Source organism: Oncorhynchus nerka, linkage group LG19, assembly GCF_034236695.1.
Source record: "Oncorhynchus nerka isolate Pitt River linkage group LG19, Oner_Uvic_2.0, whole genome shotgun sequence".
Taxonomy (NCBI): Eukaryota; Metazoa; Chordata; class Actinopteri; order Salmoniformes; family Salmonidae; genus Oncorhynchus; species Oncorhynchus nerka.
In genome coordinates this window covers 32,860,723-32,879,740 of record NC_088414.1, presented here as the reverse complement: position 1 = coordinate 32,879,740, position 19,018 = coordinate 32,860,723, and the positions used below count along the sequence as shown (strand labels likewise).

The 19,018-nt window shown below is 47.7% G+C and overlaps 1 protein-coding gene and 1 non-coding gene across 4 annotated transcripts; one reads left to right on the top strand and one right to left on the bottom strand.

Annotated features, from left to right (window-relative positions):
- Nucleotides 1–933: 933 nt before the first annotated feature.
- On the bottom strand, nucleotides 934–18,275 carry brd8a (bromodomain containing 8a). 3 transcript variants are annotated; one of them, XM_029645794.2, is made up of 20 exons: nucleotides 18,057–18,274; nucleotides 17,306–17,402; nucleotides 17,001–17,070; nucleotides 16,279–16,328; nucleotides 15,955–16,077; nucleotides 15,531–15,611; nucleotides 15,199–15,263; nucleotides 14,654–14,796; nucleotides 14,248–14,439; nucleotides 14,022–14,109; nucleotides 13,528–13,671; nucleotides 13,087–13,220; nucleotides 9,720–10,179; nucleotides 9,534–9,571; nucleotides 9,160–9,416; nucleotides 8,973–9,065; nucleotides 8,791–8,859; nucleotides 5,513–5,795; nucleotides 2,781–2,825; nucleotides 934–1,632 (listed from the first exon to the last, which is right to left on the bottom strand). In XM_029645794.2, the coding sequence occupies exons 1-20, from the start codon at nucleotides 18,073–18,075 to the stop codon at nucleotides 1,573–1,575; spliced, it is 2,511 nt and encodes an 836-aa protein (XP_029501654.1). In that variant the 5' UTR covers nucleotides 18,076–18,274; the 3' UTR covers nucleotides 934–1,572. The 3 variants fall into 3 exon arrangements, with proteins under 3 accessions (XP_029501654.1, XP_029501656.1, XP_029501655.1); XM_029645796.2 differs by lacking the exon at nucleotides 13,528–13,671 and having other exon boundaries at nucleotides 18,057–18,275; XM_029645795.2 differs by lacking the exon at nucleotides 2,781–2,825 and having other exon boundaries at nucleotides 18,057–18,272.
- Nucleotides 18,276–18,337: 62 nt separating this feature from the next.
- Nucleotides 18,338–18,410, top strand: trnaa-agc (transfer RNA alanine (anticodon AGC)). The gene has a single exon. It is a non-coding gene; the product is annotated as a tRNA-Ala (tRNA).
- Nucleotides 18,411–19,018: the final 608 nt, after the last annotated feature.

Sequence of the window (19,018 nt, the reverse complement as noted above, 5' to 3'; positions counted from 1 at the left end):
TACAACATAGAGAGCATCCTGACCGGTTGCATCACTGCTTGGTACGGCCTGGTACGGCAATTGCTCGGCCTCCAACCGCAAGGCACTTCAGAGGGTAGTGCGTACGGCCCAGTACATCGCTGGGGCAAAGCTGCCTGCCATCCAGGACCTCTACACCAGGCAGTGTCAGAGGAAGGCCTTGAAAATGGTCAAAGACCCCAGCCACCCCAGTCATAGACTGTTCTCTCTACTACCGCATGGCAAGCGGTACCGGAGTGCCAAGTCTATGACAAAAAGGCTTCTCAACAGTTTTTACCCCCAAGCTAAGACTGCTGAACAGGTAACCAAATGGCTACCCGGACTATTTGCATTGTGTGCCCCCCCAACCTCTCTTTTACGCTGCTGCTACTGTCTGTTTATCTTATATGCATAGTTACTTTAACTATACATTCATGTACATACTACCTCAATTGGCCCAACCAACCAGTGCTCCCACACATTGGCTAACCAGGATATCTGCATTGTGTCCCACCACCTGCCAACCCCTTTTTACGCTACTGCTACGCTCTGTTCATCATATATGCATAGTCACTTGAACCATACCCACATGTACATACTACCTCAATAAGCCTGACTAACAGGTGTCTGTATATAGCCTTGCTACTCTTGTTTTCAAATGTTTTTTTTACTGTTGTTTTATTTCTTTACTTACCTACACACACACTTTTTTTCTCTCCGCACTATTGGTTAGAGCCTGTAAGTAAGCATTTCACTGTTGTATTCACACACGTGACAAATAACCTTTGATTTGATTTTAGGCATTTAAGTTATTTTTCAAGAATCAATAGATATCATTAATTTAAGTCCAAAAATGGACATGTCAACTAAGGATTATAGCTTCTTCTTTTTTTTTTTAATCACACACTATTTGCTTTGAGTTGGAGAACCACAATCTTGCGACAAATATTTATTGGGTCACCATATGTACACAAGGGACATGCCTGTACAATACTATACAGAGGACTTCAAAACAATTGACATACACAATGCAAGGTCTATATGTTTTCTGTTGACACATTCAGAAGTTGGGGAATAAGTGATTCTCTCAGTGCTGGGTTTGAGTTTAGAGCTGGGAAGATAAACCGGAAATGTTCGATACCGACTGAACCGACCACTTATCGTAGACTTTTTGCTGATGTCTTTCATTACGATAAGAAGCCTATACTGGAGAAATGTGAAGTTTGAAATGAAATGAGTCTGCTAATATGGGTGATAGTTAAATTGAACAATTGATAGCTACAACATTCAAAGTACTAGTAGTTAAGGTAATAAAGAACTGCTGCACATTAATGTTATAAACGTATTCTATTTATCATGATATGGATTTTTGTCTATCGCCCAGCTCTCGTTGCGTTCTCTAAACTGCAATTCATGAATGGCTCTCAGCGAGACACGCCATGTCCAATTGAAGTGACAGGACATGGAACGACATTGACCCCGACTGTGGTGTCCTTCGTTAGCGTAATCAAGTGGGACATGACCACGGAGGACACCAATCAGACGTATTCCAGTCTTCAGCTGCTTCCCTGCGGCTTATTTCTTCATCTTCAGGTCGGCTTCTATGGCACAACGGCGCCCCCTGGTGCCCCCATCCTGTATAGATGGGCACAGAGAAGAGATGGGTTAACTCTGGTCCAAAGCAACCAGAAGCTTGAAAAACTAGCCATCACCCTGGAAAACACAGTCGTTCACACCTGTAACCTGGACACCGGATGGACTGGCCATCATACTTTTGTGTTTGTAAATGAAAGGAAACATGGTTCCTGGGGCAGCAGGTAGCCTAGTGGTTAGTGTTGGACTTGTAACTGAAAGGTTGCAAGATCAAATCCCCGAGCTGTTGTTCTGCCCCTGAAAAAGGCAGTTTACCCACTGTTCCTAGGCTGACATTGAGAATAGGAATTTGTTCTTTATTTAACTAGGCAAGTCAGTTAAGCTAAAATAAAATAAAAACATTTAGATTCAATGCGAATTACAAACCAAAATGCTTGTGTGCATGAAAGTGAGCCAATTTGTGTTTTTTTTGCTATATGCCTGCATGTGTGTGTAGGAGCGAGTGAGAGAGAGAGAGAGAGAGGGGGGGGAAGTGTAAGAAATGAAAATACTACCCACTGGGCACAGACGTCTGTTCCACGTTGGTTCAACGTAACTTAATTGAAATTATGTTGAAAAAGTTGATTCAAGCAGTGTGCTTCTACACCTGCATTGCTTGCTGTTTGGGGTTTTAGGCTGGGTTTCTGTACAGCACTTTGATATATCAGCTGATGTAAGAAGGGCTATATAAATACATTTGATTTGAATTTGATTTGTGTGACCTAGGGCCAGAATGTGAATACCTCAGCTGTAGTCTGATAGGTCATAAACTGCAGAATGTGAATACCCCAGCTGTAGTCTGACAGGTCATAAACTGCAGAATGTGAATACCTCAGCTGTAGTCTGACAGGTCATAAACTGCAGAATGTGAATACCCCAGCTGTAGTCTTGACAGGTCATAAGCTGCAGAATGTGAATGAATACCCCAGCTGTAGTCTGATAGGTCATAAGCTGCAGAATGTGAATACCCCAGCTGTAGTCTGACAGGTCATAAACTGCAGAATGTGAATACCTCAGCTGTAGTCTGACAGGTCATAAACTGCAGAATGTGAATACCCCAGCTGTAGTCTTGACAGGTCATAAGCTGCAGAATGTGAATGAATACCCCAGCTGTAGTCTGACAGGTCATAAACTGCAGACCGGGTACTTACAAAGAGAGAGAGAAGGAAGGCAGGAGAGGCCATGGGGACACTGTCCTGTGAGAGGACAAAGGATACAGTCAGAAAGAGGGATCAAAGACACACCCACACAGAAAACAAGGAAAGAAGAGGAGCAGTGGAGCACCCATCCCGACAACAGAGAACTACATACACCCACATAAAAAGATACAGACCCATCCAAGAGAGGGTATAAAATAAATGCACACCACCACTCATGGACACTATAAATACTGTATACGATATAACCCTGTGGGCAAACATAGAGCAGCAGGTACAGAACCCATCTCACAGGAGTGGTTCAAGAACTGAGACAACTTCTTTACTTAAAACAGGTGGGAAACCAATTCCTCACTTGGATTATGAAGAGATTGTTGGAGCCATTTTTTGTGATTAACCAAATCTAAACATCCCAGTGACAATATGTACCATGTGACCAAATATGACATTTTGTAGCATAGCAAAATTAAAATACTACAATAAAAATGAGATCTGTCCTGCTAAATCGAAAATAGATTGTCTCCCTAAACCATGACCTTCTTCCCTGCTTTCTACCAGCCAGAGCTAGAGAAACTGGAGAGGAACACAAGGTTGGAGTGTTGCCATGGCTGTCTTCACATACATTATATAACAAGCTGAGGTACACACACAAAATACACGCGCACACAAACCCACACAAATACACAAAAAGCCAACAGACACAAAGACTGTGAAAGGATGGACAAGAAAGTGTGTGTGCGTGTGTCAGGTATGCATCAGATTGAGAGTTGAGAGAAATTTAACTGCGTGGACTCAGTGACCTTTGTCTCACGTTGTTCCTAAACTCAGCAAAAAAAGAAACACCCTCTCACTGTCAACTGCGTTTATTTTCAGCAAACTTAACATGTGTAAATATTTGTATGAACATAAGATTCAACAACAGACATAAACTGAACAAGTTCCACAGACATGTGACTAACAGAAATGGAATAATGTGTCCCTGAACAAAGGGGGGGTCAAAATCAAAGTAACAGTCAGTATCTGGTGTGGCCACCAGCTGCATTAAGTACTGCAGTGCATCTCCTCCTCATGGACTGCACCAGATTTGCCAGTTCTTGCTGTGAGATGTTACCCCACTCTTCCTCCATGGCATCTGCAAGTTCCCGGACATTTCTGGGGGGAATGGCCCTAGACCTCACCCTCCGATCCAACAGGTCCCAGACGTGCTCAATGGGATTGAGATCCGGGCTCTTCGCTGGCCATGGCAGAACAGACATTCCTGTCTTGCAGGAAATCACGCACTGAACGAGCAGTATGGCTGGTGGCATTGTCATGCTGGAGGGTAATGTCAGGATGAGCCTGCAGGAAGGGTACCACATGAGGGAGGAGGATGTCTTCCCTGTAACACACAGCATTGAGATTGCCTGCAATGACAACAAGCTCAGTCCAATGATGCTGTGACACACCACCCCAGACCATGACGGACCTTCCACCTCCAAATCGATCCCGCTCCAGAGTACAGGCCTCGGTGTAACGCTCATTCCTTCGATGATAAACGCGAATCCGACCATCACCCCTGGTGATACAAAACGGCAACTCGTCAGTGCCTTACAACAGGCCGACAAGCCCTCAGTCCAGCCTCTCTCAGCCTATTGCGAACAGTCTGAGCACCGATGGAGTGATTGTGCATTCCTGGTGTAACTCGGGCAGTTGTTGTTGCCATCCTGTACCTGTCCCGCAGGTGTGATGTTCGGATGTACCGATCCTGTGCCTGGTGTTGTTACACGTGGTCTGTCACTGCGAGGTCGATCTACTGTCCGTCCTGTCTCCTTGTAGCGCTGTCTTAGGTGTCTCACAGTACAGACATTGCAATTTATTGCCCTGGCCAGATTGCAGTCCTCATGCCTCCTTGTAGAATACCTAATGCATGTTCACTCAGATGAGCAGGGACCGTAGGCATCTTTCTTTTGGTGTTTTTCAGAATCAGTAGAAAGGCCTCTTTAGTGTCCTAAGTTTTCCTAACTGTGACCTTAATTGCCTACCGTCTGTAAGCTGTTAGTATCTTAACGAACGTTCCACAGGTGCATGTTCATTAATTGTTTATGGTTCATTGAACAAGCATGGGAAACAGTGTTTAAACCCTTTACAATGAAGATCTGTGAAGTTATTTGGATTTCTACGAATTATCTTTGAAAGACGGGGTCCTGAAAAAGGGACGTTTCTTTTTTTGCTGAGTTTATATATGCACAGGTATGGGAGCAGTGCATGTGTTTCAACTATTTTGTGTCATTGTCTGTGATGCAATTCAACAGTATTACCAGACATACATCTGAGGGAGTCGGGTTCCTATCTACTATCATGAGTTTAACACCATCCAAGCCCATGAAGCCAACCAACCGTATGGTCTCCATCCATGACAACTCATAGTGGAGAATAGTGAAGGATATCAATGGGGAAATGGATCAAATGAACAGTGAAGCACAGATCATGTATTAAGAAAACACTATGGCTGACTTACATGTGCCCCATATAAAATCTAGGACACTGTGTTTTGCTGCCTGCCAATGGTAAGAGACTTGTGCCCTTTCCTTTCCTCTGAGGTTAAACAGACCCCTAATCTGGCTCTCCTTGCATCCCCAAATCCTCACCTTCCTTTCCTCTCCTGGACTCTCCATTCTCCCCCCACTCTCTCCTCTCATTCTTATCTATAGACCCACTACCCCGTGCCGTCCCAATGAGCAGAACACCTTGTCCGAGGGGTCCTGCTTGCGGGTGCTCTCCCGGCCCCTCAGGCTCTTGGCGCTGACGCCAGACTCGGAGGTCTGCATGATGAGCTGTGTGGCCAGGAACTGCTGGATCTGCTCCAGGACGTCCCTCTGCATCTCCAGGGCCATGTGGAACACGTCGTGGTCACAGCTGTTGTACATCACCGCGTTCTGGAACATCAGCATGATGTCCCGCTGGAACTCTGCCGTGGTGCGGATCAGACCGGTCTCAATGCTCTTCTTAATGGTGGACAGGTCCATGGGCCTGGGGTGGAGGAGAGAGAGGGGCGGAGGAGAGAGAGGGGCGGAGGAGAGAGGGGGCAGAGGAGAGAGGGGGCAGAGGAGAGAGGGGGCGGAGAGAGAGAGGGGCAGAGGAGAGAGAGAGGGGCAGAGGAGAGAGAGAGGGGCAGAGGAGAGAGAGAGGGGCAGAGGAGAGAGAGAGGGGCAGAGGAGAGAGAGAGGGGCAGAGGAGAGAGAGAGGGGCAGAGGAGAGAGAGGGGCGGAGGAGAGAGGGGGGCGGAGGAGAGAGGGGAGAGGGGAGGAGAGAGGGGGCGGAGGAGAGAGGGGGCGGAGGAGAGAGGGGGCGGAGGAGAGAGGGGGCGGAGAGAGAGAGGGGGCGGAGAGAGAGAGAGGGGCGGAGGAGAGAGAGGGGCAGAGGAGAGAGAGAGGGGGCGGAGAGAGAGAGGGGCGGAGGAGAGAGGGGGCGGAGGAGAGAGGGGGGGAGGAGGAGAGAGAGGGGCGGAGGAGAGAGAGGGGCGGAGGAGAGAGAGGGGCGGAGGAGAGAGAGAGGGGCGGAGGAGAGAGAGGGGGCAGAGGAGGGGGCGGAGGAGAGGGGGCGGAGAGAGAGAGGGGCGGAGAGAGAGAGGGGTGGAGAGAGAGAGGGGGCAGAGGAGAGAGAGGGGGCAGAGGAGAGAGAGGGGCGGAGGAGAGAGAGGGGCGGAGGAGAGAGAGAGAGGGAGCGGAGAGAGAGAGCGAGGGGGCGGAGGAGAGAGCGGGGCGGAGGAGAGAGAGGGGGGAGGAGAGAGAGGGGCGGAGGAGAGAGAGGGGCGGAGGAGAGAGAGGGGCGGAGGAGAGAGGGGCGGAGAGAGGAGAGGGGCGGAGAGAGAGAGGGGCGGAGGGGGCGGAGAGAGGGGCGGAGGAGAGAGAGGGGCAGAGGAGAGAGAGAGGGGGGCAGAGAGAGAGAGGGGTGGAGGAGAGAGGGGGCGGAGGAGAGAGGGGGCGGAGAGAGAGAGGGGCGGAGGAGAGAGAGGGGCAGAGGAGAGAGAGAGGGGCAGGGGAGAGAGAGGGGCGGAGGAGAGAGAGGGGGCGGAGGAGAGAGAGAGGGGCGGAGAGAGAGAGGGGCGGAGGAGAGAGAGGGGCGGAGGAGAGAGAGGGGCGGAGAGAGAGAGGGGTGGAGGAGAGAGAGGGGCGGAGGAGAGAGAGGGGCGGAGGAGAGAGAGGGGCAGAGGAGGGGGGGCGGAGGAGAGAGGGGGCAGAGAGAGAGAGGGGCGGAGGAGAGAGGGGGCGGAGGAGAGAGGGGCAGAGGAGAGAGGGGGAGGAGGAGAGGAGGGGGGCGGAGGAGAGAGAGGGGCGGAGGAGAGAGGGGGAGAGAGGGGCAGAGAGAGAGGGGAGGAGAGAGGGGGCGGAGGAGAGAGGGGGGAGAGAGAGAGAGGGGGGCGGAGGAGAGAGGGGGCGGAGGAGAGAGGGGGCGGAGAGAGAGAGGGGGGGCGGAGGAGAGAGAGAGGGGCGGAGAGAGAGAGGGGCGGAGGAGAGAGGGGGCGGAGGAGAGAGGGGGCGGAGAGAGAGAGGGGCAGAGGAGAGAGAGGGGCAGAGGAGAGAGAGGGGCAGAGGAGAGAGAGGGGCAGAGGAGAGAGAGGGGCAGAGGAGAGAGGGGGCAGAGGAGAGAGGGGGGCGGAGGAGAGAGGAGCGTGGTCAGGTTGTCCGACAGATAGACTGAATGGGAAGGCCAAGCCAGCAAAGAAAGCACCTGTACCCTGTGTCAGTAGTCAGTGTAAACCTGTTCCCTGTGTCAGTGGTCAGTGTAAACCTGTTTCCCCTGTGTCAGTGGTCAGTGTTAACCGGTTTCCCCTGTGTCAGTAGTCAGTGTTAACCTGTTTCCCCTGTGTCAGTAGTCAGTGTAAACCTGTTTCCCCTGTGTCAGTAGTCAGTGTAAACCTGTTCCCCTGTGTCAGTAGTCAGTGTAAACCTGTTTCCCCTGTGTCAGTGGTCAGTGTTAACCTGTTTCCCCTGTGTCAGTGGTCAGTGTTAACCTGTTTCCCCTGTGTCAGTGGTCAGTGTTAACCTGTTTCCTGTGTCAGTAGTCAGTGTTTACCTGTTCCCTGTGTCAGTAGTCAGTGTTTACCTGTTCCCTGTGTCAGCGGTCAGTGTTTACCTGTTCCCTGTGTCAGCGGTCAGTGTTTACCTGTTCCCTGTGTCAGCGGTCAGTGTTTACCTGTTCCCTGTGTCAGCGGTCAGTGTTTACCTGTTCCCTGTGTCAGCGGTCAGTGTTTACCTGTTCCCTGTATCAGCGGTCAGTGTTTACCTGTTCCCTGTGTCAGCGGTCAGTGTTTACCTGTTCCCTGTGTCAGCGGTCAGTGTTTACCTGTTCCCTATATCAGCGGTCAGTGTTTACCTGTTCCCTATATCAGCGGTCAGTGTTTACCTGTTCCCTGTGTCATTGGTCAGTGTTTACCTGTTCCCTGTGTCAGTGGTCAGTGTTTACCTGTTCCCTGTATCAGTGGTCAGTGTTTACCTGTTCCCTGTGTCAGTGTTTACCCTGTGTCAGTGGTCAGTGTTTACCTGTTCCCTGTGTCAGTGGTCAGTGTTTACCTGTTCCCTGTGTCAGTGTTTACCTGTTCCCTGTATCAGTGGTCAGTGTTTACCTGTTCCCTGTGTCAGTGGTCAGTGTTTACCTGTTCCCTGTGTCAGTGTTTACCTGTTCCCTGTGTCAGTGGTCAGTGTTTACCTGTTCCCTGTATCAGTGGTCAGTGTTTACCTGTTCCCTGTGTCAGTGGTCAGTGTTTACCTGTTCCCTGTATCAGTGGTCAGTGTTTACCTGTTCCCTGTATCAGTGGTCAGTGTTTACCTGTTCCCTGTGTCAGTGGTCAGTGTTTACCTGTTCCCTGTGTCAGTAGTCAGTGTTTACCTGTTCCCTGTGTCAGTGGTCAGTGTTTACCTGTGTCAGTAGTCAGTGTTTACCTGTTCCCTGTGTCAGTGGTCAGTGTTTACCTGTTCCCTGTGTCAGTGGTCAGTGTTTACCTGTTCCCTATGTCAGTGCTTACCTGTGAACAATACTGTGGTACCCCGGGGCAATGTCATCAGTCACAGGCTGCAGGAATACATTAGCATACCTGCATCAGGAACACAGCAAATATATCACTTTCAAAAGCTGAAATGAGAGGCCTGGAGCATGGTGCAGGCAGGATCCTGTTATAGCCCGGGGTTCCATGAGTGAGATTCTTACCTATGATTGGCAGCTGCACGCCATACCAGCATGATGGCTTTTTTCCAGATCTTCTGAGCCTGTCTGGCCTCCTGGTCCTCACTGCACATTGAACTGAATAGACAGAGAAAAAGAGAAAGGGAGTTTTGACCAGATATAGACATGCTTGGTGGTGTGTGTGTGTGTGTGTGGTGTGTGTGTGACTCACAACTGGGAGGAGGCAGGGCTGCTGGGGATAGAGTCTGCAGTGGTGTGGAGCTGCAGAGAGGAGGAGGCTGTGTGCAGACTGTAACCGTCCTCACTCTCACTGGCTGGGGGTTCCAGCTCGGTCTCCCCCTCTGCCTCCGACAGGTAGGCCTCTGCTCCGTCCCCCTCCTCATCCCCCCCATCCCCATCCAGGCCCTCTTTAGTCTCTGAGGCACTCCCCTCCTCTCCGTCACTCACCCCCTCTTCCTCCTTCACGTCCTACACAGGTTCAGAGAGTGAGTTGGATATATCTACAGTGGATTTCAGGTTCTAACACAAAGACAACAGGTATCAGCAGCACAAGCCTGTTCTCTCCTCAGTGAGGGCGAAGTGTACCTTGGAATGTCTTCTTGTCATGGGGCCATCCTCGGAGTCTGAGGGAGAAAGAGAAAGTGAAAAGAGAAACAGGAAGTGATGATGAGAACAGATGGCAAACGTGTTTACTCAAGAGCTTGTGCCCAAGGCAGGTGTCTGGGCCTCTGTGTATGACTGTCGGTCTGATGTGCCAGGGCTATGAGTGACCTGCATATGGGGTGTCAGCTCCTTGCTGCGTCCACTCTTCACTCTCACACCTGATGGTGGCGTGGGGAGAGACTGGGCTTCCCTCCCCATCGGCCCCGCCCATGGCCCCGGGCTGCAGACGAGCCCCAACAGCCTGGCTGTGCTCCAGCATCATAGACGAGCAGGAGGAGGAAGAGGAGGAGGGAGGAAGGCCGCTGATGCCCAGGGGGTGTGGGTAACCTGATGGACAGTTGTCCTGGCTGTCACATGCAGAGGTCCCACCCCGTAACTGCATGACCTCCCTCTTCATCTCCAGACTGCCAGCGAGGGAGGAGAGGTGTGAGGCCCCAGAACGGTCACACTCAGGGGACTTGAAGGGCCCTGGCTCCCAATGGCCAGACAGGGCATGGCCTGTCTCCTCACACAGGGACAGAGCAGCCTCCACTGCAGCCGCATCCAAAGCCTCAGTATTCTCATCACCCTGTAGGATGACAGGTCACAGCTTGTCACTGTAAAGACACCTCAGGAAAACCTATTAAATGTACTGTTATTAAGGAGAGGAGGCTGATATCACTATGGCTTTATAGGCAGAACAGTTGAGTATCATTCCGTTGCTGTGTTCGAATACTCATACTAACCGCACTAACCCTACTATTTGTGACGTAAATGGAGTATTTAGTATGCTTATTGGTCATAATATGGATATAGTTAGAATGCCAAAAGTTCCCGGATGTCATTCTACATTTGCCAAAATACGAAGTATACAAGCAGTGGACACCATTTCACTATTAATGCAATTCTTCCCAAAATGGGCGTGGCTTCACAACGTTTTCAGATTTGAAGACAATGGCAGAAAATATGCAGCCCAAGTCCGATGAGAGCGAATACAAATTCAATGCTTTAACTAATTATGACAAATGTTAAGAAAATGTTGAGCAATGTAATAAAGTAATGACTTTTCAGCTAAGTTATGCTACAAGTTGTGTTGGCTGACAGTTTGTTGGCTACGCTATCCTTTACGCACCACATAGCATTAAATTTCAGGTACCGGTATGTTAGCTAGATACCTAAAGTTAGTTAGCTACTAATACATCGAACTTGCCAGTTTAATAACTATATGATATCTAACTAACTACCCAACATTTATTAACTTGATTATTTACGTCATTCCTAGCTAAGTGGTATAGTGCAGAATAATTGATGAATGTACGAACGCTCAACCCCCATTGAATATGGCCGGTGTCAGTAAACGTCGACAAAAAAAGCTTAATTAAATTGTTTTCAGCAGAACAGTTACAGTCACCGACGCTCTGGATAACATGAAAACAGACTAACCAGCTCTGCCAGGGCGAGAAAATGGTCAGAGTGAGGTGTTCTCTCATTTGTGTCTGGCAGTAGCTAGCCAGTTAGCTTGTGTGCTTGACTGCCGTTGTGATGGTCAGAACGAACGCTCGGATCAACCCTCCTCCTCGGCCAGAACGTCCAGTGTGCACTCAACACTCCGAGAGGGAAACGCTCGGAATTTACGAACGGACAAGCTGACAATGCTCGGAATTTACGAGTGCCCAGAATGCACTCTGACACTCCAGATTGAATTTACTAACACACCCGAAGTCGTAAAATGTAATTTTAATTATGCTAGTAATTTGTTATGCTAACAAGCTGTCAAAAGATTGCATAGCAACAGCATCAACTCCCGGTAGACAGACTTTGCGCTAATATGCTCAACTGAAAGGATACCGTTCGTTTACAGTATACTAAAATTAACTAATAGTATATAGTAGGTTGTATATACCCATTAAGTATGTACAGTCATGGTCAAAAGTTGAGAATGACACAAATATTAATTTCCAAAAAGTTTGCTGCTTCAGTGTCTTTAGATATTTTTGTCAGATGTTACTATGGAATACTGAAGTATAATTACAAGTATTTCATAAGTGTCAAAGGCTTTTATTGACAATTACATGAAGTTGATGCAAAGAGTCAATATTCACAGTGTTGAGCCTTCTTTTTCAAGACCTCTGCAATCCGCCCTGGCATGCTGCCAATTATCTTCTGGGCCACATCCTGACTGATGGCAGCCCATTCTTGCATGATCAATGCTTGGAGTTGGTCAGAATTTGTGGGGTTTTGTTTGTCCACCCGCCTCTTGAGGATTGACCACAAGTTCTCAATGGGATTAAGGTCTGGGGAGTTTCCGAGCCATGGACCCAAAATATCGATGTTTTGTTCCCCGAGCCACTCACTTTTGCCTTATGGCAAGGTGCTCCATCATGCTGGAAAAGGCATTGTTCGTCACCAAACTGTTCCTGGATGGTTGGGAGAAGTTGCTCTCAGAGGATGTGTTGGTACCATTCTTTATTCATGGCTGTGTTCTTAGGCAAAATTGTGAGTGAGCCCACTCCCTTGGCTGAGAAGCAACCCCACACATGAATGGTCTCAGGATGCTTTACTGTTGGCATGACACAGGACTGATGGTAGCGTTCACCTTGTCTTCTCCGGACAAGCTTTACCCCAGTATTCAGCAGTCCAATCCCTGTACTTTTTGCAGAATATCAGTCTATCCCTGATGTTCTTCCTGGAGAGAAGTGGCTTCTTTGCTGCCCTTCTTGACACCAGGCCATCCTCCAAAAGTCTTTGCCTCACTGTGTGTGCAGATGCACTCACATCTGCCTGCTGCCATTCCTGAGCAAGCTCTGTACTGGTGGTGCCCCGATCCCACAGCTGAATCAACTTAAGGAGACGGTCCTGGCGCTTGCTGGACTTTCTTTGGCACCCTGAAGCCTTCTTCACAACAATTGAACCGCTCTCCTTGAAGTTCTTGATGATCCGATAAATGTTTGTTTTAGGTACAATCTTACAGGCAGCAATATCCTTGGCTGTGAAGCCCTTTTTGTACAAAGCAATGATGACGGCACGTGTTTCCTTGCAGGTAACCATGTTTGACAGAGGAAGAACAATGATTCCAAGCACCATCCTCCTTTTGAAGCTTCCAGTCTGTTAGTCGAACTCAATCAGCATAACAGAGTGATCTCCAGCCTTGTCCTCGTCAACACTCACACCTGTGTTAACGAGAGTATCACTGACATGATGTCAGCTGGTCCTTTTGTGGCAGGGCTGAAATGCAGTGGAAATGTTTTTGGGGGATTCAGTTCATTTGCATGGCAAAGAGAGACTTTGCAATTAATTGCAATTCATCTGATCATTCTTCATAACATTCTTGAGTATATGCAAATTACCATGATACAAACTGAGGCAGCAGACTTTGTGAAAATTCATATTTGTGTCATTCTCAAAACTTTTGGCCACGACTTTAGTATACAGTATGTTAGAATGGGTATTCGAACACATCTCATGTTTTTAGGTGTGTGAGGCGTAGAAGGAGCACCTTGTCCTCGATGATGGCGATGATGTCCCCCACTGTCTCCAGGTCCAATTCTTCTGCCATGTAGGACACAGTCACTAGGTCTTCTTCTGTCCCATCCCCTGGGCCAGGCAGGGAGGCCCCCACCTCATTCCCTCCTGTACACACACACACACGGATTACTAACAGCCTTACATGATTCAAATCCAATCTCTGGGTAAAGACAACAGACTGAGGACATAATCATGGGGATGTGCTTCATGTTGGAGGAGATGAGATGGACTGACAAGTCATGTACAGGAGTCTGATGTTCAGGTGACAGACTGATCACACACTTATGGCCACAATCTGATGACAGACACAGAGGAGATGCTTGGTGTTGACGAAAGAATGAAGAGGATGGATGTGCAGTGATTGTACAGTATAGAAGCAGAGAGAGGGAGGCAGGAAGGGAAAGGGAGAGACCTGTGTGTAGTGAGGCGGGGGAGTCCATAGTGGGGGGTGCAGCAGTGAGAAGGACACTGGAGGAGTCTGTGCTGCTGGCCAAGGAGTCCAGCGGAGTTGAGAACTGAGGCCCAGCCTCCAGCAGACGAGAAAGTGTAGGGGCACCTAACGCACACGGACACACACACACACACGGACACACACACACACAGAGCGTGCAGAGAGCAGGCAGAGCCTTGATCTAATCAAAATGCAACGCTAAGCAATACTACATTTTAACTATTAGATGGGGAAAACGTTTGTTGACTTGATTGAACTAATTTTTGCGGTAAAAATGCTGTGATTAGTTAAAATTGCGAGCTCTTTTTTGTATCGTGGTGATCAGACAGTTTTAAGCAGAAATAGTGTGGTAATTGGTCAAATTTAATATGTGGGGAATTGTTGATATTGCTAAAAAAGTTGTGGTCGCAAAATTGCAAAGTCCTGGAGGGACTGATAAGTGTGAGTGTGTGTACCTGTTGCTAGACTGCCAGGTAGAACAGAGCCTGTGAGCTGTAGGTCATGTGCTATTGTCATATTACCAGGCAGGTCACCATCTCCAACCTATAAGACAAACACAGCACTCTGTAGCTGCAAGAGGATTCATCTGACGGTGTGTCTGAGATGTTCAAATGGCTATGGGTAGTTACATTTTATGAAAGTGAACAATCTCTATGGAATACTATTTCCCCTGAGACATACCAGTCTGGGGCTTGTGGGTAGGAGACTGCCTTTCTTCAGTAGCTCAGAGAGGAGAGGGGATGGTGGCGGCGTGGCTTTCTGGCCCAAGAGCTTCTTTTGTGGGGATTCATCCAGAAGAGGGCCCAGGCCTGACTCTGCACCACCCAGCCCACAGGCCTCAGTCAGGGGCATGAACCCTGCTACTCCTGGTGCCTACAGAGGAGGGGAGAAAATGAAGTTGGGAAAAGGGAACAGGGGGAGAATAACATGCAAAGGAGAGGCAGGCAGGCCGAGGAAAAGGCATTCTGTGTAGCACGTTCCACCACATCTAATTGATATCAAATCAAGAATGTTTCTACTGAACTCCAATCATCTCTCTACCTGCCCCTGCCCCTGCCCCGTTCCCCTGTAGCTGACAGGGACTCACAGTCACTGAGGTGCTGGGGTCCTCGGGTGTGCTCTGGGGTGTGTCCCCTTGGCAGAACTCGAGGCTTGGCGAGCCGCACCCCAGGGGAGAGCGCACGGTCACACTGGGCACTCTTTTAGGGGTGTTCTTCACCGCCTGTCTGGCTGGAAGGGGGGTGGGGCGGCGGGGTGAGACTGTTCTTAGTTTGACCAATCACACTACAATTGATCTACTATTCACTTTGACCACCTTTGTGGCTGTGTACACATCTATCTCAGCCTTCGATATACTTTCTGATAGAGCTCCTCAATCCAAACCCCTTGGCATGATGTTTTTTTATTTCAACATCCCCTGTGGGTTTATTGAATCATTGAAGAAACATAACTACATCTTCATCAACCTGTATACTATCTGGTATATTGTGTTTTACAACGTTTGGAGTGAGACATATACAAAGGGGTGCCCATGGAGCAATAGCAGAAAATATGGTTATATTTACTGAGTAGATTAAGAAAAGCTACAGGCAAAAGCAGCTGGTGGTGTGCATGAAGTGGGTTATCTGTTACCTAGATAGGCTGTGTCTGTGACCTTCCTTTTCACGTCTGCCTCATCCTGTTCCTGTTTCTTCTTCCTGACAGGCACAGAAAGTCAAGTTTCTCAGAAAAATGCAAATATACATGTAAATCACAGGTGGCTAGTGGCACCTTAATTGAGGAGGACAGGCTCATAGTAATGGCTGGAACGGAATTAATGGAATGGTATCAAACACCTTGTTTCCGTGTGGTTGATACCATTCCATCCACTCCATTCCAGCCATTATTATGAGCCCTCAGCAGCCTCCTGTAATGTAAATAGATAAAGAAATAGTAACAGAGGCAGACAGATAAAAGGGTCATACTGCACAATCTCTCCCCATAGATCCTCTAGCTTGGAGTCCAGGTGCCCGGCTTGGATCAGCTCTGCCTCGGTCTTCAGCTTCCTGTGAATGCAGCAGGTCAACAACTGACATCAGAGTTGGGTCAATCAAGTAGCAGAAAAAAAAATCTACTGAAGGCCATTATAGTCTCTTGAATAGATTGTCCCTCTATCAGAGATTGCACACAGGGAAAGTGGGATACCTAGTCCGTTGTCCAACTGAATGTATTCAACTGATGTGTTTTCCGCTGACTTAATTCGACATCCACGTCGTTGGTGCCCGGGGAACAGTGGATTAACTGCCTTGCTCAGGGGCAGAACGACAGGTTTTTACCTTGTCAGCTCGGGGATTCCATCCAGCCCAACGCTCTAACCACTAGGCTACCTACCTGCCACAATCTGTGTACCTGTGCTTCTCCTGTGTGTCTTTGATCAGTCTCTTCAGTTCATCAATCCTCTCTGCCGTGAGCCTGCGGACGATCACATCCTCCACCGTCTCCACCACCTCACCTTTCTCACCACGTTTCCGTCTGGGGAGAGATACCGTGCCATAAACATAAGCCATCCAGACAAGATCATGTTATCCATAATCCAATGCCTCCCCCTTCACACTAACATACTACCCATGTTCTCCAACCCCCCTCTGATCATAGGAAATGCAACAGCAGAACCATCACAAATCCCGCCACACACAGAAAAAGACAGAAAATAACAGTGACTGCTGTGCTCACTTTGGGGTTTCTGTTGTCTCCAGGAGCTCTGAATACTGGGAGGCACAGTGCTAGAAGAAAAAGAGAGAGATAGGAAGAGAGAAGATAAGCCAATTATTTCCTTTATTTCAACAGTGTTGCCCAGCAACAGCCCCAAAACATCACTGCTCTAGAGGTAATCTGCATGGAGGAATGGGCCAAAATACCAGCAACAGTGTGTGAAAACCTTGTGAAGACTTACAGAAAACGTTTTACCTATGTCATTGCCAACAAAGGGTATATAACAAAGTATTGAGATAAACTTTTGTTGTTGACCAAATACTTATTTTCCACCATAATTTGCAAATAAATTCATTAAAAATCCTACATTGTGATTTTCTGGAATTTTGTTTCTCATTTTGTCTGTCATAGTTGAAGTGTACCTATGATGAAAATTACAGGCCTCTCTCGTATTTTTAAGTGGGAGAACTTGCACAATTGGTGGCTGACTAAATACTTTTTTGCCCCACTGTATGTACTCAGTTTATTGACAGGCCAGGGCAGTGGAAGAGAACACTGATGGCAAACAAACAGTGCTAGGGAAAGTAGAGTTAATGCAAAGGACCCATGCCACCTCTCTCACACAATCAACCCCTGTCCATAAGGTTACTGATTCATCATTGGCACCAAATGCAAATCTTTTTCAGATGCTATCATCAGGTTCTTGATTGTTCATGGTGTTCATTTATTGGAGCATATCCTACCTTTTGTGAGAACCAATCAGGGGGTCGTCCCGACTCTGCAAATGGTTTGATGGCTCGACTGACAGACACCCTGTGGGTATGGATAGATATCCTATTATTGCATAATCACAATTCTTATTCAACTGACCAATTATATTCCAAAATCTTTTCTCACATTATCAATTGTGTGACAGATGGACGAATGCATGTTTCCATTACTGGAAGTCTTTACTCAGTGAAAGTTGGTGGCTGGCTAAGATTTGACTGGTCTGTCCAAAAACATAGGAACAGTAACATGATGTAGGCCTAAACGTGTGCTGCTTTACCAGTTCTGGTCCCCGCTCTTCATGACAGAGGTAGCCAAGCACAGCTTCTCCCTCACCGACCACGGCTCCTTTGCCCCCATGGAGAGCAACTTGTGTTCTGCAGATAAGGAGTGGAGGGGAAGTACGGGTATGGACAGAGTCAGTACAGGACATGTAATATTAAAAAAATACAATTTCTGGTAATCACATCATATTTTACAGGTCAGGATGTCCCAGGATCCTGCAAAACAAAACCCATTGTTGTCAACTAGGTACAACTATTATGAAATAAACTTTCAGATAAATAGCTGAGGCGGTTAGGCCACACTGAATACCAAGCAAAGCTATGTATGGAGGAGGGGTGAAAATAAATGTTGCGCTTCCTAAAGCTAGCTACCATCTTGAGAGCTGTTACAAAATGCCCTACGAATGTTTCAAAAGTCACGAAGCACTCATCTCAACACCTTTCTAATTAGACATACGGAAGGATGAACTTCCGCACAAGCACCTACTAGCAATATTTTGCTAGTGACTTAGAATAGCTAGCTAGCGAGCTTCTGCTAACTGGTCAGCTAACGTTGTCTAGCGAGAAGGGAAGAGTGAGCCATTCATTCAAAGCTCATGCCAGCATGGGTAGGCTATTAAGAATTCACCGATTTGCAATGCCGTGTAACGTTACATCATCCACAAGACTATAGTGCAAACGACTCATGAACATCTGGTTGCCATGCATTAAAAATCATATAATTTGACAACAGGCTCGTTTACTCACTTCCAACCCCGCTCGCCATCTTCTTGTTATACAGCAGATACTGTACTCACTCCACCCACCCACTAGGTCTACAGTAAACCAAGTTAGATCATTCAGACTAAAAAAAGAGAAAATATTTATTTTGCGTAGACTCACTGTGGCTGCCGCTGTGTAGAACTATAATTATATGTACATTGTCTGAGCTATTTCATGTTTTCTTTGCATTATATGTACAGCACTGCAGAACGACGAGTCAAATGACTACACGGTTAAATTGTCCTGAGGACTGCCACTGACATATCGGGGGATTAGCTCAAATGGTAGAGCGCTCGCTTAGCATGCGAGAGGTAGCGGGATCGATGCCCGCATCCTCCAAATGTTTTGTAAATTTACAAAAAAAAACTATCTTGTATTGATGAAACACCATTTGGATTTATTTTAATTGCCCTCTGTATGTTGAAAGCCAGTTTGCTGAGAAATGTGATTGTTTTTCATGAGTGTGCTTTATTTTTCTCTATTCTCTTTGTATTATTATTTTCAGGTGTATTTCCTGTGTTATTTGTTGTGTAATTGTAAAATGCAGAAATCCCTTCCAAAAGAAACCTGGTCTCAATGGAACGCCCTGTTACAAAAAACAAGTATTCTACCAAGAGGTCGGGAGTCAGGACATTTACGGCAGTGTGCTTATTCTTTGCCAACAGGGATGCTGCCTGCCTGGTTCAAGTTTTCTGCTCAAACCTGAATCGCTACTATTGTGGCAAAAATGGGATAATCCCATCCCTGTTACCCACAGTATGCTTGCTCTGTAATTACAGTCACTGGTTTGTCACCCCCCCAGAACAGACTAAACTACAGATAACAGATTAGTTCTATAATTGTTGACTAAACAAAATCTAAACCTCATCCTGGACTGGAACCGGATAATGTTTAATCCATGGCATTTTGCTAGATAACAGTATTAGAACATTTGTAGATATAAAATA